General features: G+C 54.4%; 2 protein-coding genes across 5 annotated transcripts in view; one reads left to right on the top strand and one right to left on the bottom strand.

Moving 5' to 3' along the window:
• Window positions 1-23,084, top strand: part of PPFIA3 (PTPRF interacting protein alpha 3) — a 26,559-nt gene extending 3,475 nt beyond the window's left edge. The window contains exons 7-29 of one of the 2 annotated variants that reach the window (XM_012460485.3): window positions 2,044-2,190; window positions 2,280-2,414; window positions 2,851-2,934; window positions 3,088-3,219; window positions 3,693-3,755; window positions 3,889-3,968; window positions 4,811-4,955; window positions 5,767-5,954; window positions 7,598-7,820; window positions 9,061-9,224; window positions 9,350-9,477; window positions 10,781-10,874; window positions 12,200-12,281; window positions 12,881-13,081; window positions 17,271-17,333; window positions 17,488-17,514; window positions 19,309-19,484; window positions 19,893-19,990; window positions 20,207-20,382; window positions 20,471-20,539; window positions 20,726-20,897; window positions 21,260-21,331; window positions 21,416-23,084. In XM_012460485.3, the coding sequence (XP_012315908.1) occupies window positions 2,044-2,190; window positions 2,280-2,414; window positions 2,851-2,934; window positions 3,088-3,219; window positions 3,693-3,755; window positions 3,889-3,968; window positions 4,811-4,955; window positions 5,767-5,954; window positions 7,598-7,820; window positions 9,061-9,224; window positions 9,350-9,477; window positions 10,781-10,874; window positions 12,200-12,281; window positions 12,881-13,081; window positions 17,271-17,333; window positions 17,488-17,514; window positions 19,309-19,484; window positions 19,893-19,990; window positions 20,207-20,382; window positions 20,471-20,539; window positions 20,726-20,897; window positions 21,260-21,318 (2,706 nt within the window). In that variant the 3' untranslated portion in view covers window positions 21,319-21,331; window positions 21,416-23,084. The remainder of the gene's footprint in view (window positions 1-2,043; window positions 2,191-2,279; window positions 2,415-2,850; window positions 2,935-3,087; window positions 3,220-3,692; window positions 3,756-3,888; window positions 3,969-4,810; window positions 4,956-5,766; window positions 5,955-7,597; window positions 7,821-9,060; window positions 9,225-9,349; window positions 9,478-10,780; window positions 10,875-12,199; window positions 12,282-12,880; window positions 13,082-17,270; window positions 17,334-17,487; window positions 17,515-19,308; window positions 19,485-19,892; window positions 19,991-20,206; window positions 20,383-20,470; window positions 20,540-20,725; window positions 20,898-21,259; window positions 21,332-21,415) is intronic. The other variant, XM_012460476.2, reaches the window with a different exon arrangement.
• On the bottom strand, window positions 22,367-27,136 carry HRC (histidine rich calcium binding protein). 3 transcript variants are annotated; one of them, XM_021668611.2, is made up of 6 exons: window positions 24,534-27,136; window positions 24,388-24,458; window positions 23,514-23,582; window positions 23,207-23,261; window positions 22,691-22,727; window positions 22,367-22,506 (listed from the first exon to the last, which is right to left on the bottom strand). In XM_021668611.2, the coding sequence occupies exons 1-6, from the start codon at window positions 26,929-26,931 to the stop codon at window positions 22,470-22,472; spliced, it is 2,667 nt and encodes an 888-aa protein (XP_021524286.2). In that variant the 5' UTR covers window positions 26,932-27,136; the 3' UTR covers window positions 22,367-22,469. The 3 variants fall into 3 exon arrangements, with proteins under 3 accessions (XP_021524286.2, XP_021524287.2, XP_021524289.2); XM_021668612.2 differs by having other exon boundaries at window positions 24,546-27,136; XM_021668614.2 differs by lacking the exons at window positions 22,367-22,506; window positions 22,691-22,727; window positions 24,388-24,458.

The raw sequence follows: 27,136 nt of genomic DNA, 5'->3' as shown, positions 1-27,136 counted from the left end.
GTTTTTGCTCTTTTTGTTTGTTTTTATCTTTTTAAAATTTTTTAATTTATTTTTATTTTTATTTTATAAAGACGGGGTTTCACCATGTTGGTCAGGCTGGTCTTGAACTCCCAATCTCAGGTGATCCACCCGCCTTGGCCTCCAAAGTGCTTAGATGACAGGCGTGAGCCACCACACCTGGCCTGTTTATATCTTTAATAGAAATGGGGTTTCATCATATTGGCCAGGCTAGTCTTGAACCCCTGACCTCAAGTGATCTGCTCACGTCAGCCTCCCAAAGTTCTGGGATTATAGGCGTGAGCCACCTCGCCCAGCCTCTAGCTGGAATCTTTTGTGGTTATTTCACCTCTTCCTGGCCTAGGCCCCTTTATCCTAAACCTGGCATCCCTAGGGAGCTTCTGGGATATTCGGAACTGGATTTTTATTTATTTATTTATTTATTTATTTATTTATTTATTTATTTATTTTGAGATGGAGTTTTGCTCTGGAGTGCAGTGGCGCGATCTCGGCTCACTGCAACCTCTGCCTCCCAGGTTCAAGTGATTCTCCTGCCTCAGCCTTCCGAGTACCTGGGATTACAGGCGTTTGCCACAACGCCCGGCTAATTTTTTGTATTTTTAGTAGAGCCGAGGTTTCACCATCTTGGCCAGGATGGTCTCAATCTCCTGACCTTGTGATCCACCCGCCTCGGCCTTCCAAAGTGCTGGGATTACAGGTGTGCGCCACCGCGCCCGGCCGGACCTGGGTTCTCGATGGCAGTGGATGAGCACTAGGACTAGCCTGGGCAACATAGCGAGATCCCGTCTCTATTAAAAAAAAAAAAAAAATTAGCTGGGTATGGTGGCAGGTGTTTGTAGTCCCAGCCACTAGGTAGGCTGAGGCATGAGAATCACTTGAGCTTGGGAGGTGGAGGTTGCAGTGAGCGGAGATGGTACCACTGCACTCCAGCCAGGGTGATACGTGAGACTATCAAAATCCAGTCAGGGTGATAGAGCTACACTGTCAACAACAACAACAACAAAAAAGAGGCCGAGTGCGGTGGCTCACGCCTGTAATCATGGGAGGCCGAGTTGGGTGGATCACTTGAGGTCAGGAGTTCAAGATCCGCCTGGCCAACATGGTGAAACCCCGTCTCTGCTGAAAAAATACCAAAATTAGCCGGGTGTGGTGGCATTCCCCTGTAGTCCCAGCTACTCGGGAGGCTGAGGCAGGAGATCACTTGAAACTGCTATGTAGAGGTTGCAGTGAGCCAAGACCACGCCACTGCACTCCAGCCTGGGTGACAGAGCAAGACTCCCTCTCAAAAAAATAATAAATAAATAAAAGGGCCGGGCGTAGTGGCTCACGCCTGTAATCCCAGCACTTTGGGAGGCCGAGGTGGGTGGATCACTTGAGGACAGGAGTTCGAGACCAGCCTAGCCAACATGGTGAAATCCCATTTTAAAAAAAAGAAAAGAAAAAACGAAGAGAGAAAGAGATAGAGAGCCTTCATGTGGGATTTTAAGCCTGGATAGCCGCGGGGGCTGTTAGGAAATGTAGTATGCATCCCACCACGTGGGCTACCAGATTGAGGGTCCATCTCTCATGAGACCTTAGAGCACCTCTTTTGGGGTTCTAAGCCACTGCTACCCTGGTAGCTCTTGGGAGGTGTTGCCTTTTAGGTAAAAGGGATCCTTATTTCTCAGGAGACCCCGGGACACTGGTCTTTGATTCTAAGTCAGCGCTGTTCCAGAAATTAGTGAGAAATCTAAGGCCTGGGTTTTGAGGAGACGGCTGGAGTGGAGACTTCACATCCCACGGGCCTCGGACCCTGTACACCTAGAGGATCTGAGCCTGCAGTGCCCTAGAAGCTCATGGGAGGTGTAGCACCAGCATTTTAACTCGCAGGTGGCAGGGACTGAAGATGGGCTGAGCTCTTAGCAGGTGTATTACCACCATTCTGACTCCCGTGTCAGGGCACTTGGTTTCCCAGGGCACCGCGGGGTGCCTCGTCCGCTCCCCAAGGAGCTGACAGTCCACGTGGCCTTTTTGCCACCTCCGCAGGCGCTGGCTCAGCGGGAAGATATGGAGGAGAGGATCACGACCCTGGAGAAGCGCTATCTGAGCGCTCAGCGCGAGGCCACGTCTCTGCACGATGCCAACGACAAACTGGAGAACGAGTTGGCCAGCAAGGAGTCGCTGTACCGGCAGGTGGGGGCTCAGCCCGGGAGGGGCGATGGGGATGGCCCCGGGGCCCAAGTGACCCAACCTGTCCTCTCCCCCGCCTCTCCCTCCCTCAGAGTGAAGAGAAGGGCCGTCAGCTGGCCGAGTGGTTGGACGACGCCAAGCAGAAACTGCAGCAGACGCTGCAGAAGGCGGAGACCTTGCCGGAGATAGAGGCGCAGCTGGCACAGCGCGTGGCGGCGCTCAACAAGGTATGGGGACGACTCGGGTTGGGGATGGGGCAGGGCCTTGCATGGGGAAAGGGGTGGGGCCCAGAGGAGGCAGGACGGTGAATCTGGAAGGGTAGGAGCCAGGCCCAAAGCCTGGATCTGGGGGAAGAGGTGGGGCCCAGGGGGCTGGGAAAGGGACAGAACTTAGAATGGGGAGAGCCTGGAAGTTTGCATGGGGGACGGATGAGAGCCGGGTTCTCTAAACTGGACTGAAAGGATGGGTGGCCTGGGATCTGAGAGGAAAGGACCAGGTCCTGAAAAAGTGAACTAGACGCAGGTGGGGCCTGAATCAGCGGTGCAGGGGAGGAGCCTGGCGCTTTGGGGGCGGGGCCTGGTGTCCATCCTTGGAGGAGGTGGGGCTCGGAGCCTGACTGATCCTGGAAGGGTGAAGTCACAGGCCATGGGTTCCATCCTCTAGGCCGAGGAACGTCATGGGAATTTTGAGGAGCGGCTTCGGCAGCTGGAGGCCCAGTTGGAAGAGAAGAATCAGGAGCTGCAGCGGGTGAGGGGGCGGAGGGCTGCATAGAGGGTGGGGCTTCGAGGCTGGGGCAGAGCTTAGTGGGGGTTGGGCGTGGCCCAGGGGCGGGGCTTAGAACAAGGGCGGTGCTCTGGGAGGGGTGGGCTTGAGCACCCTGCCCTGCTCTGCTATGCGCAGGCCAGGCAGCGAGAGAAGATGAACGACGACCACAATAAGCGGCTGTCCGAGACGGTGGACAAGCTGCTGAGCGAGTCCAACGAGCGCTTACAGCTTCACCTCAAGGAGCGCATGGGGGCGCTGGAGGAGAAGGTGCGCCCCAACCCAGGACTGTGGGGACTCGGAATTCTGGGACTACCTCTTGCTGGAATCCTGGGTCCTCAGGCCTTTCCCCCAGATCCGTTATTGGAGGCCTCCCTAAGCCCCAGCATTTTGAGTTGGGCAGGCTTCTGTGCTCTATTGCGCAGACCGCTTTTTCACCTATTCTAGACGTTCCAAGAGCCGAATTCTGGGGAACCCATGCCTTGAGTCCTTGACTTTTCCCAAAGCTTCCAATCCCATGGGCCCCCAACCCTGAACCCTCTGAGACTGCACAGGATGTCGCATCCCGAGGCTCCTCTCCCCAGAAACATTGTTGCCCCTGCTCCCCTGAAACGCACCGTTTGTGTCCAACTCATTCCTCCTGGGTCCCCTCAGGCCTATCTGTACTCATTGGGAGCTGCCTGCTGCTCCAAGGGCGTGCCCCCCTCAGGCCCCACCCCCTCACTTCGACTCTGTCCCCACAGAACTCTCTGAGCGAGGAGATTGCCAACATGAAGAAACTTCAGGATGAGCTGCTTCTAAACAAGGTGGGGTGCCCTGGGGGAACAGGAGGAGGATGTAGTGCAGGGGTTGCTGAGGCTATGGTCCGCAAGGCTGGCAGGGGCTGTTCCTCCTGGGTGGAGCAGATGCTAACCCGACACCTCTAACCGCTGCCCCCAGGAGCAGCTCTTGGCCGAAATGGAGCGGATGCAGATGGAGATCGACCAGCTGCGAGGGAGGCCACCATCGTCCTACTCCAGGTGACAGCAGCCCTCCTGCCCTGCCTCTGCCACTGAACCCTGTTGGCCAAGCTCCTCCCTTCTGATCCCCACTTCCTGTCCTCCCAAGACTTCCACTGACCCCTCTGTTTTTTTTTTTTTTTTTTTCCCAGACACAAAGTCTTACTCTGTCACCTAGGTTGGAGTGCAGTGGCACGATCCTGGCTCACTGCAACCTCCACATCCCAAGTTCAAGCGATTCTCATGCCTCAGCTTCCCAAGTATCTGGGACTACAGGCGTGCGCCATCACAGCTGGCTAATTTTTGTAGTTTTAGTAGACATGGGTTTCGCCATGTTGGCCAGGCTGGTCTGGAACCCCTGACCTCAAGTCATTCTCCACCTTGGCCTCCCAAAGTGCTGGGATTACAGGTGTGAGCCTCCATGCCTGGCCCCCTCTGATTTTTGACCCTGACTTCATTTTTTCTTTTTTTCTTTTGAGATGGAGTCTGGCTCTGTTGTCCAGGCTGGAGTGAAGTGGTACAATCTCAGCTCACTGCAACCTCCACCTTGCCTGTTCAAGCACTTCTCCTGCCTCATCCTATGGAGTGGCTGGGATTACAGGCACCCACTACCATGTCGGGCTAATTTTTTTATTTTTAGTAGAGACAGGGTTTCACCATGTTGACCTAGTCTTGAATTCCAGACCTCAAGTGATCTGCCCACCTCAGCCTCCAAAAGTGCTGGGATTACTGGCCTGAGCCACCGAGCCCGACCCCTTGGCCCTGACTTTATGACCCCGACCCTAGGTCTGTCTCTGTGACCCCTTACCTCTGTGCCCTTTTCCTGACCCCTTGGTCCCTGACTGCCTTCCTCATGCCCACAGGTCTCTCCCTGGCAGTGCCCTGGAGCTCCGTTACTCTCAGGCACCCACATTACCTTCTGGTGCCCACCTGGATCCCTATGTGACTGGCAGTGGCCGGGCAGGCAAGAGGGGCCGCTGGTCGGGGGTCAAGGAGGAGCCCTCCAAGGTTAGCAGCTGCCTCTGGGGCCTGGACTGGGCAGGGCTTGGGCCGGCAGCGGTAGGAAGTGGAGCTAAATCCGTGGGGTTCTGGGAGGAAGCTGTGTTGAGAGGCAGGATCGCCTGGACTCACCCACTCACCCTTTCTTCTCTCCTTCCCCGCAATCGTATCATCCCCTCTTGCCTGGATTTCTCCTCACATGAATGTACTGCCACCTGGTGAGAACCTGACAGTAATGATGAGATGGGGAGGGGCGTGTAGAATCCCAGAGTGGGCGGGGTTAGGTGAAGACCATGAGCGGGCTGAGTCTTAGTAATCAGGGGAGGGAGGGGGTGGAGTCATGGGTGTGGGTGTGGCTTAGAGAGGTTTGTGGGAAGAAGAACAAGGACCTGTCAAGAGAGGAAGCTGGAGGCTGGGCACAGAGGCTCACACGCCTGTAATCCCAACACTTGCGGGCGCTGAGGCAGGCAGATCACTTGAGGTGAGGAGTTCGAGAGCAGCCTGGCCAACATGGCGTCTCTACTAAAAATGCAAAAGTTAGCCGAGCGTGGTAGTGGGCGCCTGTAATCCCAGCTACTCAGGAGACTGAGGCAGAAGAATCGTTCGAACCTGGGAGGCGGAGGTTGCAGTGACCCAAGATCGCGCCACTGTGCTCCAGCCTCGGTGAAAGAGTGAGACTGTCTCAAAAAACGAAAAAGAAATAGTGTTGGGCTGGGAAAAGCATCAGTGAGGTCGGACAAGGTTAGGGTTATGAGTGAAGACCCAGCACCAGCCTCAGCCCCCACCCACCTTATGTCCCTCTGTCCCCACACAGGGACAGGATTGGGAGCGATCTGCCCCTGCAGGCTCCATACCACCCCCGTTCCCTGGGGAGCTGGATGGCTCCGATGAGGAGGAGGCGGAGGGGATGTTTGGGGCGGAGCTGCTGTCCCCCAGTGGGCAGGCCGACGTGCAGACGCTGGCCATCATGCTTCAGGAGCAGCTGGAGGCCATCAACAAGGAGATCAAGTGAGTCGTGGCCCTGCCCCACCTGAGCTGACTCCATAGCCCTTCTGGCTCTGGAGATCCTGAAAGCCTGAGTCCATCTCCTCTTACACCATCAAGGAATTATTCCAGCCCAACAGTCACTTCACTGTCCAGGCATCCCCTAGGATACACCCAGAAGTCTTCCATGTGGTACCTATACATACATTCCCCGGCCAGGACTCACCAGTCCCCAACACAGCAAAGACTGCATCCCAGAATACCCCAGTTCCAGTCGATGCATCAAGAATCTTCCATTGGCTGGGCGTGGTGGCTCAAGCCTGTAATCCCAGCACTTTGGGAGGCCGAGGCGGGTGGATCACGAGGTCAAGAGATCGAGACCATCCTGATCAACATGGTGAAACCCCGTCTCTACTAATACAAAAAAATTAGCTGGGCATGGTGGCGCGTGCCTGTAATCCCAGCTACTCAGGAGGCTGAGGCAGGAGAATTGCCTGAACCCAGGAAGCGGAGGTTGCGGTGAGCCGAGATCGCGCCATTGCACTCCAGCCTGGGTAAAGAGAGTGAAACTCCAGCTCAAAAAAAAAAAAAAAAAAAAAAAAGAATCTTCCATTACACCATGGATTTTGTGGCTTCACATAACCAGTGCCCAGAGTCTCCCACTACCCCAAGAATCTCAAGACAACACAAGGTTCCCAACCCCTAACACCAAGAATCTCATCCTAACACATTAATCAATACCTTCAGCTCCATATACCAAGAATTTTTAATATAAAAAAAGTCCCCCACTGGGCTCAGTGGCTCACGCCTATAATCCCAGCACTTTGGGAGGCCGAGGTAGGCAGATCACCTGAGGTCAGGAGTTTGAGACCAGCCTGGCTAACGTGGTGAAACCCCGTTTCTACTAAAAATACAACAAATTAGCTGGGTGTGGTGGCACATGCCTGTAATCCCAGCTACTCCGGTGGCTGAGGCAGGAGAATTGCTTGAACCTGGGAGGCAGAGGTTGCAGTGAGCCAAGATTGTGCCATTGCCCTCCAGCCTGGGCAACAAGAGCAAAACTCCATCTCAAAAAAAAAAGTCCCCAACTTGTTAAGAAGCCCTCAGTGATGTAAAGTCTACCTGGATTCACCAGCAATGTCCATAGTCGGCAATTCTACAACACACTCCCCAGGAGCCTGCGGCAAATGTACCAACATGACATGTGACCACTGCATTCCATCCACACTCTGACTTGACATTCCATTCTCACATACTGAAAGACTCCATCCCCTTCCCAGATCCTGGATTAACCCGAGTCCCTGATCTCACACTGTTCCTGTTACGACCTTGCTCTTGCAGACAATCTTGAACTTGACCTTTTCTCCATAGTAATCCCTTCATGATTTTCCAAACCACTTGGCAATCATATCAGGGCCACCCTGATGCAGACCCCAGTCACCTTGACAGCCCTAATCCCGCCATGACTTCCTGAGACTATCATGACCCCTTGACTCTCCTTGAGCCTGGGAGGCCTTCAGAAACCCACCGAGGCCCTCTGACGTCATTGCACCTTCCCCAGAATGCCCCTTGCCCCACCAAGCCTTTCTGGCCCACTGTCCTTCCGGATCCTCTCTCCTGCTGTCCGCTGCAGCTCCTTACCCCATTTCCCCTATTTCCCTCCTCAGGCTGATCCAGGAGGAGAAGGAAACAACAGAACAGAGAGCAGAGGAGCTGGAGAGCCGGGTGTCCAGCTCTGGCCTGGACTCATTGGGCCGCTACCGCAGCAGCTGCTCCCTGCCTCCCTCCCTCACCACCTCTACCCTCGCCAGCCCCTCCCCTCCCAGCTCTGGCCACTCAACACCGCGTCTGGCACCCCCTAGCCCTGCCCGTGAGGGCACCGACAAGGCTGTGAGTGTTCCGAAGTCTCCCCGGCCTGGTAGAGGGAAGAGAAGAGGTCAGAAGCAGGGTTCCCCAGAGAACAACAACGATAACCCCTCCCACCAGTGGTTTTCCAAAGCAACCTTAGCTTTCCCTAAAGGTTCAAACTCAAATGGCAAAGGCGAGGCTGAGTCACTGGGTTCTTGAACCCTAACTTTTGCTTTAGTCAGTTCTGGTCTACTTTTATTTCTTATGCATCAAGTTTCTGCATAGGATTAAAAAAAAAAAAAAAGGCTGGGCACAGTGGCTCACGCCTGTAATCCCAGCACTTTGGGAGGCCGATGCAGGTGGATCATGAGGAGTTCAAGACCAAGTTGGTGAAAACCTGTCTTTACTAAAACAAAAAATTAGCTGGGCGTGGTGGCAGGTGCCTGTAATCCCAGCTACTCCAGAGGCTGAGGCAGAGAACTGCTTGAACCTGGGAGGTGCAGGTTGCAGTGAGCCGAGATCACACCATTGCACTCCAGCCTGGGTGACAGAGCGAGACTCCATCTCAAAAAAAAAAAAAAAGTTTCTGTGACAACATGCATTTGAGAACTACAAATTAGATCCTCAGAACTGACCTTTGAGGAAGGCAAAGAGATATTGGCCCTATTTTACTCCCTTAAATTCAGCTTTCCTGTGTCCAGAACCTGTGACTCATTAGCATTCTTTGAGGCCAAGCATTTCCCAATCCCGTCAACAGAAGTGAAGATACTATACGTGTGAGCTTGTCAAGCTCCAGGGGACCTACAGTCATCGCCTTTCTGCAACTCAGGCCGGGTGTGGTGGCTCACACCTGTAATCCCAGCACTTTGGGAGGCCAAGGCAGGTGGATCACCTGAGATCAGGAGTTTGAGACCAGCCTGACACATATGGTGAAACCTCATCTCTACTAAATACAAAAAAATTAGCCAGGTGTGGTGGCACATGCCTGTAATACCAGCTCTCAGGAGGCTGAGGCAGGAGAATCTCTTGAACCCAGAGGGCAGAGGTTGCAGTGAACCGAGATTGTGCCACTGCACTCCATCCTGGGCAACAAGAACGAAATTCCATCTCCAGAAAAAAAAAAAAAGCTTCTGCAACTCACCCTGACTTGAGTCAGGCTACCTTTGGATACTGTGTTCTAAACCAGGGTCACCCCACACACCCCTTAGTAGACATCCCAGTTAATAAGGAGCCCCCGACATGACTCCTTGAAGTCAATCCAGCATCTGTCCCCTGTCCTCAGAATCACGTCCCTAAGGAGGAAGCTGGAGCTCCACGAGGGGAGGGACCGGCCATCCCAGGAGACACCCCACCACCCACTCCCCGCTCTGCTCGTCTTGAAAGAATGACCCAGGCCTTGGCACTGCAGGCGGGGTCCCTGGAAGATGGTGGACCCTCACGGGGAAGGTCAGCAGGGACAAGGGATAGGGACAGGGAGAGGCTTGGAAAGATGAGAAGGGAGCAGATAAGGACTTGGGAGGAGAGGGGGCATCCCAGCCAGGATATGCACTCATTCGCTCCTGCTTTCCCAGTGAGGGCGCCCCAGATTCCCTGCACAAAGCCCCCAAGAAGAAGAGCATCAAGTCATCCATAGGCCGCCTCTTTGGCAAGAAAGAGAAGGGACGAATGGGGCCCCCAGGCCGGGACAGCTCTTCTCTGGGTGAGCGCCGCACTCCAACCCTTCCCTCCTTTGTTCCTGCCTCTCTTCCTCCCTCCTTTTCTTTCTTCTTTGAATATTCATTTGACATTCATTCATGTCTTCATTCATTTAGCGATTCATTTAGAATTTGGAAGGAACACAGCTTGCCAAGGTAGACAGGAGGAGGAGGGAAACGGAAGGGGCACTCTGGGGCCTGCTTGGGTGACTGGGTGGGTAAGTGAACTTATTTCATTTACCTATTTTTTGTTGTTGTTTTTTCTGTTTTTTTTTTTCTTTCTTTTTTTTTGAGACCAAGTTTCGCTCTGTTGCCCAGGCTGGAGTGCAGTGGCACAATCTTGGCTCACTGGAACCTCCACCTCCTGAGTTCAAGTGATTCTCCTGCCTCAGCCTCTTGAGCAGCTGGGACTACAGGTGCCCAGTACCACACCTGGCTGATTTTTTGTTTCACCATGGTGGCTAGGCTGGTCTTGAACTTCTGACCTGAGGTGATCCACCCACCTTGGCCTCCGAAAGTTCTGGGATTACCAAGTCATTTCCCTATTTTTTTTTTTTGAGACAGCGTCTCACTCTGTCACCCAGATTGGAGTGCAGTGGTGCAATCTTGGCTCACTGCAACCTCTGCCTCCCAGGTTCAAGCAATTCTTCTGCCTCAGCCTCCTGAGTAACTGGGACTACAGGCATGTGCCACCACGCCTGGCTAGTTTTGTATTTTTAGTAGAGACGGGTTTCTCTATGTTGGTCAGGCTGGTCTCGAACTTCTGACGTCAGGTGATCCACCTGCCTCAGCTTCCCAAAGTACTGGGATTACAGGCATGAGCCACCACACCTGGCCATTTACCTATTTTTTAAATAGAGGAAGAGGGTGAGGCATCTTCAAGGCAGGGCACCGTCCTATGGTGTCCTGGAGCCTGCTTGCACTGGCTCAGGAGATCAGCTATTGCAGGAATTGGCTGACATCACACTGGTAGCTTGAAATTTGTCATGGTTGGATTATCTACACCATGGAAATTGGCAAATGCTACAAATCAGGGATACCCTTCTGCCTCCCCAAGGAGCCAGTTGTTAGGCATTTACCAGCACACACTGCCACCTTACCAAGGCCAGCCCAGTGCATCCAGCCGGATTTGGGGGTGTCTCCAATTCATTGGTGCTTCTGTCTGGCTTTATCACTTCCTTGATGTGGCCTCACTCCCTGCTCCCTCAGGACCTCTGCCTTTCTGGCATTTTCCTCATCACCTCCAGCATGAAAGATTCTGCCTCCCCATTGAGATTTTTCCAAATTTTCACCCCTCCCTGCCTCCAGCTGGAACACCCTCAGATGAGACACTGGCCACTGACCCTCTGGGATTAGCCAAGCTGACAGGCCCGGGAGACAAGGACCGAAGGAACAAGAGGAAGTGAGTGTGTGTGTGTGTGTGTGTGTGTGTGTGTGTGCAGGGGTGGTTGTAGTGAACAGAAATGAGAATTCAATGCTGGAAGTGGGTATCTGTGATTCTGAACTTGCTCACCTGGAAATCTAGGAAATCCTAGAGTTTTTCTTTATTTTCTCTCTTAAAAAAATTTTTTTTTCATTATTATTATTATTATTATTATTTTTTTTTTTTTTTGAGACGGAGTTTCGCTCTTGTTACTCAGGCTGGAGTGCAATGGCGTGATCTCGGCTCACCGCAACCTCCGCCTCCTGGGTTCAGGCAATTCATTCTCCTGCCTCAGCCTCTTGAGTAGCTGTTTTTTTTTTTTTTTTTTAGACAGAGTCTCACTCTGTCACCAGGCGTCAGGCTGGAGTGCAGTGGCGCGACCTCGGCTCACTGCAACCTCCGCCTCTCGGGTTCAAGCAATTCTCCTGCCTCAGCCTCCCAAGTAGCTGGGATTACAGGCGCGCGCCACCACGCCTGGCTAATTTTTTTGTATTTTTAGTAGCGATGGGGTTTCACCATGTTGGCCAGGATGGTCTCAATCTCTTGACCTCGTGATCCACCCGCCTCGGCCTCCCAAAGTGCTGGGATTACAGGCGTGAGCCACCGCACCCAGCCTATTATTATTATTATTTTGAGACAGAGTCTCACTCTGTTGCCCAGGCTAGAGTGCAGTGGTGCATTCTCAGCTCACTGCAACCTCCACTTCCTGGGTTCAAGCAATTCTCCTGCCTCGGCCTCTCAAATAGCTGGGACTACAGGTGCGTACCACCATTCCAGCTAATTTTTGTAGTTTTAGTAGAGACGGGGTTTCACCATGTTGGCCAGGATGGTCTTGTTCTCTTGAACTCGTGATCCACCCACTTCGGCTTTCTAAAGTGCTGGGATTACAGACATGAGCCACTGCGTCCTGCTGTTTTCTTTCTTTCATTTTTTTCTCTCTTTTGATAGGGGTTGGTGGGGAGAGGAATTACAGATTCACATGTATTTTTGACCTTCTACTATTTTTTTTTTTTTTTAATAGACAGGGTTTCACCATGTTGGTCAGGCTGGTCTTGAACTCCCGACCTCAGGTCATCCGCCCGCCTTGGCCGCCAAAGTGCTTGGATTACAGGCGTGAACCACTACGCCTGGCCTTTTTTTTTTCCTTTTTTTTTTTAAATAGGACTTTCTGCTATGTTTTATACATTCATAAAACGCGTGCACGCGTGTGTGTGTGTGTGGTGGTGGTGGTGATGGGGGCCATCCACAGGGCAGAGCTGTCTCCACCCCTGACAGCTTCTATCCCGGCCCCTTCACCCCCACAGGCATGAGCTTCTGGAGGAGGCCTGCCGCCAGGGCCTGCCTTTTGCTGCCTGGGACGGGCCCACAGTGGTGTCCTGGCTGGAGGTACTGGGGCCCAGAAATGCTCTGACTGTTGGTCCCCAACCCCTCGGACAGCCCTAGTGGTAGGGGCTGCCTGGTCCTCCTGGCACCACCCTGCTTCTAGCCCAGAGGTGGGGTGGCCATGGGCTGGGCAGGTGAGGACCCGAGAGGGCTGAGCTTCCTGTTCATCTAAACAGCTTCTTTCTCCTTCCCCTTCCACCCATGCTGCTCCGGCCTTGCCCACCTGGGTCACGGTCTCCTGTCGTTCTCTCTACTCTCTCTTTCTGGATTCTCTGTCTCTATTTTTCGGCATCTCTGACCATGCTTTTGTCATTCTCCATATTTCTCCTCTTGTCTCCGATGGCCCTGCTGACGTCTGTCTCTCCCCACCCTCTTTTTCTCCCTCCCCTCCGCACTGCCCCCTCCCCCCCATTTGTCTCCCTCGGACTCTTCCTCATCTTGTCCACGTGTCTTCCTTGTCCTGTTTTTTCTCCCTGTGAACTTTCCCGCGCATCTGTTTCGCCTCCCCTTGCCTGTCCCCATCTGCCTGTCCCCCCCCATCTCTTTGTTTTTCTCCTCTTCTGTCCCCTCTGTCCCTCTGTCCCTCTGTCCCTCTGCTGCAGCTATGGGTAGGCATGCCTGCCTGGTATGTGGCCGCCTGCCGGGCCAACGTCAAGAGCGGTGCCATCATGGCCAACCTGTCAGACACAGAGATCCAGCGTGAGATCGGCATCAGCAACCCGCTGCACCGACTCAAGCTACGCCTCGCCATCCAGGAGATGGTCTCGCTCACCTCGCCCTCGGCCCCCGCCTCCTCCCGCACCGTGAGTGTCTGGCGGCCAATCCCAGCCTTCGCTTCCTCAGGGCCCCGCCTCTTTTCCTCAGTCTAGCCAATCCTGGGACTGCTCACTCCAACTTTGTCCCACGACCCTGCTTCCCATTGGTTCTCAGCCCCCTCAGGCTCCCGTTTGCTCCCAACTCTGCCTGTGGTCCACGTGGCCCCTTCCCTGAGTCTCCCTCTCCTCGGCCTTTGCTGTCCCACTCAAATGTCACCACCTCCAAGAAGCCTTCCTTAAGTCATCAGCTAAACTAGTTTCCTTCATCATTCTAGCACATTAGCACCTTCTAATTTTCCCCATAGCATTTATTGCCTTCTAATTATTTTATCTTTTTCCTTCCAACTTTTTATTACGAGAAATTTCAAACATACAGAAAATCATGTGTACCCAGTTTAGCAATTCTCAACCTTTTGCTGTACTTACTCTGTTGTCTGTGTTCGGTGGGGGGAGTGGAATGTACGGGTTGCGTATCCCTTAGCTGAAATACGTGGGACAAGAAGTGTTTAGAATTTGTGATTTTAAAGTTTTTTTTTGGAATATTTGCATATAAATGAAATATCTTGGGGATGGAAGCCAAGTATAAACATGAAATTCATTTATGTTTCATATGCATCTCATACACATGCCTAAAGGGAATTTTATTATACAATATTTTAAATAACTTTGTGCATGAAACAAAGTTTTGACTGCATTTTGATTGTGACAAGATGGGGGATTTTCCTCTCCTGGCCTCATGTCAGCACTTAAGAAGTTTAGGGCCAAGTGCCATGGCTCACACCTGTAATTCCAGCCTTCTTCGGAGGCCGTGGGTGGCTGATCTCTTGAGACCAGGAACTCGAGAACAGCCAGACAACATGGGAAAACCCTGTCTCTACTAAATGTAGGGCTGAGGGCCCCACAGGATCATGGGGTGAGCCTTATGCTGTGCTGAGGTGCAGGATCCGAGAAATAAAGAGACAGGACACAGAAGTACAAAGAAAATGCAGCTGGGCTCAGGGGCCACGCCACCTATGAGTGGAGTCAGGCGAGGCCCCGAATGTCCAGAAGCGTGAGTATTTATTGTGTATAGGTTAGGGGGCAGGGCAGTCAGTGAAATCATCTTTAAGGATAGTGATAGGGTCGTGAGCAATAAAACATGGGGCCCACCCCCATTAGGTCACCTAGGCCAGAAGGTGGACAGTGCGTAGCAAGAGGCCCATTCCCATGAAGGCAAGGGCCGTGTGCAGTAAGGGGTCCACCCCCATCAGGTCACCGAGGCTTGAAGGAGGGCCGTGCACAGTGAAGAGGGTGCAGTGTGCAATACTTCTATCTATGGGCAAACTACTTCTAAGAGGATTTAGGGGGGATGCTTTAAGTCTCACGGTAGTGACAGAGCTGTCAAGGTTACTGCCACCTGCTGGCAGCTTCCAATGAGTTCTATGGGAAGATGCTTTTCGAGCAGCACAGTAGCAAGAGCTGATAAAGTTCACAGTCACCAAGGTGGATTGCCGGTCTGAGGGCAGCCTTCCACAAGAACTGGGGCAAGGTCCTACAACTCCTTTATCAGGAGGAGTGGCTCTCACCCTAAGCCTGCCATACAGCAGGTATCTTTATGATACTGAACGCTGCCGCCTGGGCCATCGATTCTTGTCCTGGTATAACTGTTTGTCCCTTAAATCATGCTCTGCACTGTGTCTGCTCTAGGCATTCCTCTGATTATAAGCTGCTTATTCCTTAATTCATGCTCTGTACTGTGTCCACTCTAGGCATTCCTCCGATTATGAACTAAGATATAATTATAGGTATATATGTAGGGAAATATTCTTTAGGCACTCATACTATCAACGATTATATGATTATATATAGAGGATTATATAAAGGGATTCTTCAAGCCCTATTTCTATAAACTAATATATGATTATGTAAAGGATTATATAAAAGGAAATAGCTGAGTAGTAACACTATAAAGTGAGATATCCTTCAAGCCCTAACTGTGCCAGGGTTCTGCTTAGCTCTCATTCCTCAGTGCCTTTATGGGGGTTACCCACACTAAAAATACAAAAATTAGGGCAGGTGCAGTGGCTCACGCCTGTAATTCTAGCACTCCTGGAGGCCAAGGCAGGCAGATCATGAGGTCAGGAGATCGAGACCATCCTGGCTAACACGGTGAAACCCCCGTCTCTACTAAAAATACAAAAATTAGCTGGGTGTAGTGGCATGCGCCTGCAGTCTTAGCTACTCTGGAGGCTGAGGCAGGAGAATCAGTTGAACCCAGGAGGTGGAGGTTGCAGTGAGCCAAGATCGAGCCACTGCACTTCAGCCTGAGTGACAAAGCAAGATTCCATCTCAAACAAACAAAAGACAACAAAAAAAAAAACCCAAAAATTAGTTGGGCATGGTGGCTCACACCTGTAGTCCCAGGTACTAGGGAGACTGAGGTGGGAGGATCCTTTGAGCCCAGGAGGTCAAGGCTGCAGTGAGCTGTGACTGTCCCACTGTACTCCAGCCTGGTCGACAGAGAAAATCTGCATCCAAAAAAAAAAAAAAATTTTTAGAATTTTGGAGCATTTTGGATTTTGGATTTTCAGGTTGGGGATTCTCACAGACCTATGCTTGAATGTAATTTGAGGCTATCATAACAGTTTAGCCCCCAAAATTACTTTAATGGGTCTTTTTCTTCTTCATAAACACCACATCCTTTATTACACGTAAGGGCATTTGTTTTTTTTTTTTTTTTTTTTTGAGGCAGAGTCTCACTCTGTCGCCTAGGCTGGAGTGCGGTGGTGTGATCTTGGCTCACTGCAACCTCTGCCTCCTGGGTTCAAGTGATTCTCTTTCCTCAGTCTCCCGAGTAGGCGCATGCCACCATGCCTGGCTTTTTTTTTTTGAGACAGAGTTTTGCTCTTGTTGCCCAGGCTGGAGTACAGTAGTGCAATGTCGGCTTACTGCAACCTTCGCCTCTCAGGTTCAAGTGCTTCTCCTGCCTCAGCCTCCCGAGCAGCTGTGATGAAAGGCATGCACCACCATGCCCGGCTAATTTTGTATTTTTAGTAGAGACAGGGTTTCTCCATGTTGGTCAGGCTGGTCTCAAACTCCCGACCTCAGGTGATCCACCTGCCTTGGCCTCCCAAAGTGCTGGGATTACATGTAGGAGCCACTGCACCTGGCCTAAGTTTTGTATTTTTAGTAGAGAGGGGGTTTCACCATGTTGGCCAGGCTGGTCTTAAACTCCTGACCTCAGGCGATCTACCTGCCTCCACCTCCCAAGGTGCTAGGGTTACAGTGTAAACCACCGTGCTCAGCCTAATTTTTGTATTTTTTTAAATATATTTTTAAATAGAAAAAAAAACTTTAATAGAGACAGGGTTTCGCCATGTTGGACAGGCTGGTTTCGAACTCCTGACCTCAAGTGATCCACCCGCCTCGGCCTCCCAAAGTGCTGGGATTACAGGCGTGAGCCACTGCACCCAGCCAATTTTTGTATTTTCAGTAGAGACGGGGTTTCACCACGTTGGCCAGGCTGGTCTCAAACTCCAAAAGTGATGTGCCTGCCTCGGCGTCCCAAAGTGCTGGGACTACAGGTGTGAGCCACCGTGCCCAGCCACAGTTGTTAATTTCATCTATTCAGTCTCTATTCAAATTTCCCCAACATACTTACAATATGTTGATTGTTTCTCCCCTACTGCGATGAAAGGGTCTGCTGTGCCCCTTGCCATATCCCATACCTTACTAATGGTGACTGGTGACTGGTGCCTGACACTCACCAGGAGATACGTAAATGTTTTTATCCTTGCATGGATTTCTAACTCGTGGGGTTGTTGGGAGCAGCAGCTCAAAAAATATGAAACCCCCCCACCCCCGGAACATTTGCCCCATGGCTGTGTGTCTGCCCCTGACTTCTGAGTCTTCACTCTGTAACTCCGTGTGAGGTCAGCGAGGTGACATCATTTGCACAGGGCCACACAGCAAAATGCACAGCAGGGTCCCAATTCCAACCTGAATTTATTCAACTCCAAAGTCACATTGCTTGGTACATGGCAGGTGCCGTATAAGGATCATTCATTTTCTCTGTTACGGCTTGTTGCAGAAAGCAGGAGGGACATGAATGAATGGCCTAGAGCATAGGAGCCCACCCTCCTTCCTTTCCCCATGCGAAGCCCTCTGTCACCATCCATTAACACTCTCTGCCCCTCAGTCCACAGGAAACGTGTGGATGACACACGAGGAGATGGAGTCCCTTACGGCCACGACCAAGCCCGTGAGTGCCCCCTGCCGGCCGCCTTGGGGGTGGCACTAACCCTCTTTGGGGGTGGGGGCGGGGACAGAGTCTGTGGCCATCCCTAAGTCTGCTCCTTGCGTCCTCCTCTGCCTGCCCCTTAACTCACCCTTCTCTCTTCCTACTAACGGGTCAGGAGACCAAGGAGATCAGCTGGGAGCAGGTAGGGGGCGCGGGGCGGGGCGTGAGCGCATGAACAGGCTGTGCACGATGCATGGTTGCCCCTCCTCGGAGCCCTGCCCCGTCCTCACCAGAACATGCCATCATCCCCATGGGGGGGCGCCGTGCCGAGCTCTGGACTGTTCCATTTTGGCTTGGTGGTGGGGAGGGTAGAGGGGATGCGATGTGGAAGCACAGACTGCTGCATAGTCAGCCTAATGCATGAACCATTGCATAATCGTGGGTTGCGGGGGCTCTAAGGTGCTTCAGTTCTGTAGGTCAGGAGAGAGGAGCAGCCCGTGTCCCTGTGTGGAGGGAGGGTGAGGGGGGGCTACGATGGACTTCTCAGTGTACCAGGGCCAAGGAGGAAGCATTGGTTGTGGTGGTGGTGAGGTAGCCAGGCTGAATGAGAAGTTGGAGAGGAGGAGCTACACTTTGTTCTCAAGCAACAAGAGGTGGCCGGGCGGGGTGGCTCACGCCTGTAGTCCTAGCACTTTGGGAGGCCGAGGCAGGTGGATCACCTGAGGTTGGGAGTTTGAGACCAGCCTGGCCAACATGGCGAAACCCCGTGTCAACTAAAAATACAAAAATTAGCTGGGCATGGTGGCGAGTGCCTGTAATCCCAGTTACTTGGGAGGCTGAGGCAGGAGACTTGCTTGAACCCGGGAGGCGGAGATTGCCGTGAGCCGAGTTGAGCCATTGCACTCCAGCCTGGGTGACACAGTGAGACTCCATCTAAAGGGTGTCGGGGGGAACCAAGAGACATGAACGCACTGTCAACAGAGGAATTATAGTGGGTTGGACTGTGATCATGGATCACATATTTCCAGCCAGGGGGAAGCATGGATTTTGTGCTGATGCTGAAAGGGGTGGGGGGCTTGGGAGTCATCTGGAATGTTGTCCTGGGCCAGATATAGCATTAGACTAGTATTGCAAAGGTGGTGGCCCTTTCTTAGTGGGAGAGCTGCCCTGAAAGAATTCATTGCCCTGACTTGCGGGTGTAGCGACGTTGAACTGCAGTGAGACAGAATTAAAGCAGTGCTTCCCAACATTTAATGTATAGTGGGGTGGCACACACCTGTAGTCCCAGCTACTTGGAGGACTGAGGCAGGAGGATCGCTTGAGCCCAGAAAACTGAGGTCAACCTGACATAGCAAGACCCTGTCTCTAAAAAATAAACAAATATGGTCGGGTGCAGTGGCTCATGCCTGTAATCCCAGCACATTGGGAGGCTGAGGCGACCGGATCCCTTGAGGTCAGGAGTTCGAGACCATCCTGGCCAACATGGTGAAACCCCGTCTCTACTAAAAAATACAAAAATTAGCTGGGCGTGGTGGCGCACACCTGTAATCCCAGCTACTTGAACTCAGGACGGGGAGTATGCAGTGAGACGAGATCGTGCCACTGTACTCCAGCCTGGGTGACAGAGCGAGACTGTGTCTCAAAAATAAATAAATATAACGTATATTTCAAGGCACCTGAAGGTCTTGTGAAAATGCAGATACCGACTTCAGTAGGTGTGGAATAAGGTCTGAGATTCTGCAGTTCCACCAAGTCCACAGGTGATGGTGACGCTGCAGGTCTCAGGACCACTGTTTGAGTAGCCAAGAGTGTATGCTGTCACGAAGGTCTAGGAGACAACTCTGGATCAGTCCGCTATCCTGAGCAGAGATGGGTCATTATCCTGCTATGGGGTGGGCAAAAAACCTTGGACTGGGGGGTTGGACTGTACCCCTCTCATGCACAGTGGGAAGGGGCCAGAGGGTCTGACTCCTCCCTCACCTGCCCATGGCCCCAGATCCTGGCATATGGCGACATGAACCACGAGTGGGTGGGAAACGACTGGCTGCCCAGCCTGGGGCTGCCCCAATACCGCAGCTACTTCATGGAGTCGCTGGTGGATGCCCGAATGTTAGATCACCTTAACAAGAAGGAGCTCCGGGGCCAACTCAAGATGGTGGACAGCTTCCACAGGTGGGGGTTGCCTGGTCAATGGGGATAGTCCAAAGGGAAGCCCCGCCCCAGAGAGTCTTTGGCCAATGGGATTGGCCATGGGCGATTCCTAGGCTTATCTTGGCCCTTTTAGCCTGGGTTCTCAGGATATCCTGACTCTGTGCCCCTTTCACCAATGCGATGGTCCACAGGAGAAGTTCATTCAGATCCTGAGACGGCTTGGCTAGTTAACCCCGTACCCCTTTCCAGGCTGGCCAATAGGAATTGCCTGTTGAAAATGCCTCACCTCCAGAGGGGGTCAACAGTCAATAGAACTGATCAGCTCTCTACCCTTTCCAAGAAGAGCATAGTCAGTGGGGAGGGACCCGCAGGAGCAGCACCCGGGGGATTGGAAGGCTCATCCGTGACTCCACTTCCCCTGCTGCTCAGGGTGAGTTTACATTATGGGATTATGTGCCTGAAACGGCTCAACTACGACCGGAAGGACCTGGAGCGGAGGCGGGAAGAGAGTCAGACCCAGATCCGAGGTGAGTAGAGTGTAAGGGTCCCTCTGGGAGCCAGGTGGAGGTTGTGGAGCTGGATGGGGAGGAGACGGGGTCGGGGGAGGCCGGAGAAGAAGATTGGCACGTGGAACCAGCGTAGGGGGCGTGGCCCGAAGAGAGGAAATGGAGGTGGAGGTATGGGTTAAACTGGACTCTCCAGGCCACGGGACGGACACGGCTGAGGGTCCCTTCCATCCCCAGACGTGATGGTGTGGTCCAATGAGCGGGTCATGGGTTGGGTGTCCGGGCTGGGCCTGAAGGAATTCGCCACGAACCTCACGGAGAGCGGGGTACACGGGGCACTGCTCGCCCTGGACGAGACCTTCGACTACTCCGACCTGGCCTTGCTCCTGCAGATCCCCACGCAGAATGCTCAGGTAAGCTGCCGCGAGGCCCGGAGCATGCTAGGCGTCCCCACCTCGCAGACTGCACGCTCCAATCGCCCCCTCCACCTCCCCTTTCCAGGCCCGGCAGCTCCTGGAGAAGGAATTCAGCAACCTTATCTCCTTAGGCACAGACCGACGGCTGGACGAGGTGGGCGCTCTGCTCCCAGCGGCGAGCTGAGGGGGCGGGGCCTATTAACAAGTCACGGTTGAAGGCGGGGCCAGGAGAGGGGCGGGGTTAAGGGGAGGTGAGACCCTGAGAAGGGTGGAGTCAAAGGAAGGGGCGGAGTCAGACGAGGCCCGAGTTCCTCACCGGCTGCCCGGCTCCTATACCTAGGACAGCGCCAAGTCCTTCAGCCGCTCCCCATCCTGGCGGAAGATGTTCCGGGAGAAGGACCTTCGAGGCGTAACTCCCGACTCAGCTGAGATGTTGCCCCCCAACTTTCGTTCGGCTGCAGCAGGAGCCCTGGGCTCTCCAGGTCTCCCTCTTCGCAAGCTGCAGCCAGAAGGTGGGGGGCTCCCAAATGCAACAGCCCCTCCTCCCTTCCCTAGGGTGGGACATGGACCACCTCAGTAGTCTGGGTTCTGGAATGGCCTAGTCCTTTCTCCCTTACCCCTGAGGAATGGACTGCTCCAAAGTTCCGGACTCCCCCCTCAGGATGGAATGGATGAATCCCACTCTCCCTTCCCAGGGCGGAGAGTGAACTCGTCCAAAGCGAGTTTGAGTCCTTGGCTGCAGGGAAGGGAGGGAAACCCACGTGGAGCCCGGCGAATGTTGTGACATAGGGAAGGGAAGTCCAAAGGGAGGACTCCTGGAGAGGAACAGGGAGGGGGGTGCTTCAGGCTGAACTGCTGCTCGCTCTCCCTCCAGGCCAGACTTCTGGGAGTTCCCGGGCAGACGGCGTTTCGGTCCGGACCTATTCCTGCTAGTGCAGGCCTCCAGGTGAGGACCGTGTTGGGCGACCTTGGGGGTGCGGGGCGGCACGGTGGATATTCACTGCTCCACGCGCTGCCCGGCGTCATGCAGGTGACCTCACTCGGACGGAAGGATCTTCCCGAGGCTGGGCTGTTCCCTCTCCTGCCCAGTGTGGCCTCGCCGGGGAGAGCGGGCGGGGGAGCTCGCGCCGAGGACTGGACCATCTGTATAGACCAGCGGGAGTTGCGCGCGCCCGCCTCGCACGCGACCGGGGCCTGGACCAAACCACACGAACTGTACTGAGAGGGGGAAGAAGCGGGCAGGAAGCAATCCCGCCCCACACGTCCGCCTTCCTTTTCTCTACTTTGTAATTTATTGATCAGTTTCTGTTGGGAGACGGGTGTCCTTTACCCGCGAGAAGTGGGCGAGACTTCCCTCCCGGGCCGCATGCGGGGAGAGGGTGCCCCCTCCCCTTTTTCCTGCCCAGTCGCGGGGCCCAAGTCTTCCTTCTTCGTCCGAAAGGAGGGGAGGGGGGACTCGCTGCTACAAGCCTCGCCCCCTGTGCCACTCAGTCCCGCCCCGCCGCGTCCGGTCGCCGGTCCCCCGGGTCATCTGCGGGCGGGGTCCCCTCTCCCCTCCCCGTGTCTCGTGTCCCCGGGGCCTCACCGCCCCCAGTGCTGTGGCCATGTCCGTGCCCCGGGGGTAGGGGGCGCTGAAGTGCGCTCCCCGTTCCCCTCTGGCTCCGGGGTTTGCATGGGAGAATCCTCTTTCCACGATGCCGCTGGGCGACATGGCGTGGGGGCAGGGGGGATGGTGGGGGAGCCCTCGCCCCCGACTCTCGGTCGGCCTCCCCGCCCCAGGCGTCACTCAGTGATCACGGGTAAAGAGAACTGTTTCAAAAAGCTCCCATGTTGACTGATTTTTTGGGGGGCGAGGGGGTTCAACCAACAACTTCGAGGAGCCAGGAGTCCAGGCCCCTCATCCCTCAAGTCTGGGTCCAGGTCCCTAGACCCTACCCGCATTCCCTGATGCCCTGAGATTCTCAGACCCCACGTCTGACAATGGAGTTTCGGGGAGCACGTTTATTCAGAGAAATAAATATGGCTCGTGGAAAGGGGTTGGAAAGCAGAAGGAGGTACACCTGCGTCGCAGCCGCGCAGCTGGGTCAGGGTTCCGGTGTTTCCAGCATGTCCGCCAGGGCCCTGGAGAGGAGGACGCCAGAAGTTAGACAGCTGGTGTTCAAAGCTCACCCCAGGACGCTTAGAGATCATTAACCTGCCCATTCCATGGACGGGGAAATGGAGTCCCAGAGTCATCCGTTAACTCATAGCGAGACAAGCACTTCTCTAAACGGGGCCTTTACGCTCCCCCCGCCCATACACTTACTGATATAGGAAGGAGGAGAAATAGTCGACGTAGCTTCCTATGGGAGAGCAGAGAAGAGAGGATTGAGGAGTACTGCACGAGCAAAATTAGTGGGGCACTCAGTATGGCGTGCAAGATGAGTGCTAGCTCCACGCACTTTTCCCTAATTCCTCCTTCAAACTGAATCATCTTCTACCGGACTCCTTTGGGGGCACGCCCCTTTTTCGTTCTGGGTGAGTCCGTTATCCAGTGGCCCCGCCCCTTCGATTCCTACTTGAGTTGGCCTCGCCCATTAGGCCGTAGGCCCGCCCCTCAACCCTCCACTGATTTCTGTTCCTTTGGCTTCAGCAACTCCACCTGGGTTCCTCGGGCCAGGTCCCGACCCACGTGCTCACAGCCTTGGCCACGCCTCCCTTCTTAGCCCCGCCCGCCAGCCTTCCGGGCCAGTCCCTCAGGTTTGGCTCCGCCCCCGCCAGGATTCCCCACGCTGGGCCTGGCCCCTGCCTCAGGTTTTTCTAGGGCCCCTCCCATGCTCACCTGGAGTGCAGACCGTTTCGCAGACCAGCGGGCAGAGATAACAGAACTGACAGTGCTGGGGGCGGGGGACAGGGAGAGAGACAGTGAGCGTGCGGCGTGGCCGGGGGCGGAGCTAGGACGGGGCCGGGACCAGACCCGGACAGAGGCGAGGTCTAAGTTAAGGTTGGAGTCAGGATCCCTTGTGGAGTAAGGGTTGCATCAGGGGTAAGGGGTTGGGTCAGAGACCAGGACTTAGGACTGGGGTCCTCAGAGGGTCCCGGTGCGTCCTGAGGCCCAGTGGAGCCTTAAGTGTGAGGTGAGGTCTCACCTGGCACTGGTCGCAGTGCTCACCCATGCTCTCCTCATCACAGTGACAGCTCTCGCATTCCGTGCATCGCTGCGGACCGGGGGAGCCTGGTTAGACGGAAACTCTAACCCCACTTGGGACACACCTGCCCCTGGTACACTCTTGCACCCTGGACGTTTCCCCAGACTCTACCCTCTGCAACCTCCGCCTCCCGGGTTCAAGCGATTCTCCTACCTCAGCCTCCCGAGTAACTGGGATTGCAGGCGCATGCCACCATGCCCGGCTAATTTTTGTATTTTTAGTAGAGACAGACGGGGTTTCACTATGTTGGCCAGGATGATCTCAATCTCCGACCTTGGGATCCACCCACCTCAGCCTCCCAAAGTGCTGGGATTACAGGCGTGAGCCACCGCGCCCAGCCGTCTCTACCCTCTTTACCTCCAACACTGAGCTCCGTATCTGCCCCCGAAATCAGCCTCTCTCCCCTCCCCTGCCCCTGGTTTTCTATCTCAAGGTGACCCCATGTCCCGCAGTCAGGGTGAGCTGGACTTCAGATACTCTCTCCACTCCCTCTCCCCCTATTCTGCCCCTGGCCTTTCAGCTCCCGTGCCATCCCTCTTGCCCTCTGACTCTCTTTGCCACAGACCCCCGTCTCTGTCCCCACATCCTCAGATGCAGCTTACGTCTTGTCCTCTCCTTCCTGGACCATTGCTCCAGCCTCTTCCCCAGGCTCCAGCCTCCCGTCTGTCCTCACCTCACGACCCTGCAGAAGTATCTCTTCACTCAGAACTGACCCTGGCCTGCTCTTGCTCTGAGCCCTCCCACAGCACCACCCCAGGGCCCTGGGGCAGATTCTGGGGACACCTTGGTGGGTGGATCTGGGCTGGGGACATACATTGCAGAAGGAGCAGTAGCCACACAGGGACCCTGGCTGGTAGTTCCCGTACTCCTGAGCATCCTGTGGACCTGCGGGGACAGGAGGGCAGCAGTGACCCAGGCTGACTCGGTTCCTCCCCACCCACACCGGGTCGGGCCATTTACCTGTGTCCTCACCGCTTTCCTCCTCACTGGAGGCACCTCCGGCCTCCTCTCTCCCCTCCAGTGGGTTGGGGATGATGGTGAAGGGGAGCTCATCTTCCTCCAGCCCCTCCTCCTTCTCTTCTTCCTCCTCCCTGTGGTCTCGGCTTTGTGGGGCCCCAACCTCAGCCCTCTCTTCCCTCCTCTCCTCCTCTTCCTCCTCCTCCTCGTCCTCCTCTTCTTCCTCCTCCTGGTTCAGGTGGAGGCCATGACCTTCCTCCTCATCCTCCTCATCTTCCTGGTCCTGGCTGCCATGGTGGGTGCCTTTCTCTTCCTGCTCTGAGCTTTCATCATCTTCCTCATGGGAGCCGGGGTCCTCTTTCTCCTTTTCCTCCTCAGAATCATCCTCCCTCACATGGTTTCTATCCTTGACCGCTGTGCGTCCTGGGGGGTGATGGCTCATCTCTTCAATGGACTCTGCTTGACCATGGCCAGTTTCTTCATCTTGGTGGCTTTGCCTGTGGCTGGGGGCCTGGTGGCCAAGCTCAGCAGAGATGTCCTCATCTTCCCTGAGGACCCTGTGGTGGTAATGGTGAGGGACTTCTGTTTTATACTCCTCTGGGGCATCCTCCTCACCATTCTTGTGGCCTTCAGGTTGGTGGCTTGCAACATAGTGGCTGAACTGGACTGTGATCTCTTCTTCCTCCTCCTCATCTGCAAGGCCACGGTGGACATGTTGGGGTCCCTGGCTCCAATGTTCAGTGAACATATCCTCATCTTCTTCCTCATCTCTGTGGCCTAGGTGCTTGTGGTCAGGGACATGATGGTGGTGTTCGCCTGACACAGCCTCATCCTCTTCCTTTCTGTGGCCTCGGGGCCTGTGGGCCTGGTGTCCATGCTCAGTGGAGACATCATTATCATCATCATCATCGTCATCATCATCTTCTTCGTGGCCTTGGTGCCTGTGGCTGGAGCCATGATGGTGGTGTCCATCTGAGATATTATCCTCTTCACTCCTGTGGCCTTGGTGCCTGTGGGCCTGGTGTCTATACTCAGTGAAGACATCATCATCATCGGCATTCTCATCTTCTTCATGGCCTCGGTGCCTGTGGCTGGGGCCATGATGGTGGTGTCCATCTGAGATATTCTCATCCTCTTCACTCCTGTGGCCTTGGTGCCTGTGGGCCTGGTGTCTATACTCAGTGAAGACATCATCATCATCGGCATTCTCATCTTCTTCATGGCCTCGGTGCCTGTGGCTGGGGCCATGATGGTGGTGTCCATCTGAGATATTCTCATCCTCTTCACTCCTGTGGCCTTGGTGTCTGTGGGCCTGGTGTCTATATTCAGTGAAGACATCATCATCATCGGCATTCTCATCTTCTTCGTGGCCTCGGTACCTGTGGCTGGGGCCATGATGGTGGTGTCCATCTGAGATATTCTCATCCTCTTCACTCCTGTGGCCTTGGTGTCTGTGGGCCTGGTGTCTATATTCAGTGAAGACATCATCATCATCGGCATTCTCATCTTCTTCGTGGCCTCGGTACCTGTGGCTGGGGCCATGATGGTGGTGTCCATCTGAGATATTCTCATCCTCTTCACTCCTGTGGCCTTGGTGTCTGTGGGCCCGGTGTCCATACTCAGTGAAGACATCATCATCATCATCGTCATTGTCATCTTCTTCGTGGCCTCGGTGCCTGTGGCTATGATGGTGGTGTCCATCTGAGACATCCTCATCCTCTTCACTCCCGTGGCTTCGGTGCCTGTCGGCCTGGTGCCTATACTCAGTAGAGACCTCCTCTTCCTCCTCCTCCTCGTTCTCCTCCTCCTCCTCTTCCTCCTCCTCTTCTCCTTCATCATCTTTGCCATTATGGCCTCGGTGTCCATGCCTGAGGATATGATGGTGAGGCTCATGGGACACAACTTCGTCCTCATCCTCGTCTTGGTGGCTGTGGCGCCTGTGGCTGGGGGTGTGATGCCTGTGCTCCGCTGAGTCTTCCGTGTCTTCACTCTCATGGCCTCTGTGCTCACGGGCCTGCCCACCATGCTCTGCAAAGACCTCCTCACCTGAGACATCCTTGTCTCTGACCTCGTGGTCTTGGGACCTCTGGCCTGCGGCGTGGCCATATTCCTTGGAGACATCCTCATCCTCCTCTTCACCGTCTGGATGACCCCAGAAGTGATGCCCCTTCTCTGTGGAGACATCCTCGTTCTCGTCTGGATGGTCTCTAGGGCTGCGCAGGGGGTGGCCAAGCTCTGCCAATGACTCCTGGGAGAGCCCAGCGGCTCCAGCGTTGTTGTTCCGGTTGCTGAAGCCCAGCCCGGCCCCTCTCAGCTGCTGGGTCATGGCCGGGGGGAGGAGCAGGCTGGCCACTGCAGCCCAGAGGACAGAAGTGTGCAGCCATGGCCTACGGTGGCCCATGGGGACGGACAGGCAGCAGAGCTTCTCCTATAGCAGCGGCTCCAGCCGCCTCTGCGGCTCCGTGGATGAATATTGGGGTCTGTCCCTTTGGGGTCTCTTTTTTTCTCTGTGTCTCTGCTTGGTCCTCTCAGTCTCTGTCCACCTTCCTCTGGTCCTTGCTGCCTAGCTCTGGACACCCCTCTGAGGCTGACTCCGGAGCCCCCTG

The sequence above is a fragment of the Aotus nancymaae genome, unplaced genomic scaffold (genome assembly GCF_030222135.1).
Source record: "Aotus nancymaae isolate 86718 unplaced genomic scaffold, 86718_ANA_hifiasm-v0.15.2.pri h1tg000028l, whole genome shotgun sequence".
In the NCBI taxonomy this organism is placed as follows: Eukaryota; Metazoa; Chordata; class Mammalia; order Primates; family Aotidae; genus Aotus; species Aotus nancymaae.
This window is presented reverse-complemented; position numbering and strand designations above follow the sequence as displayed.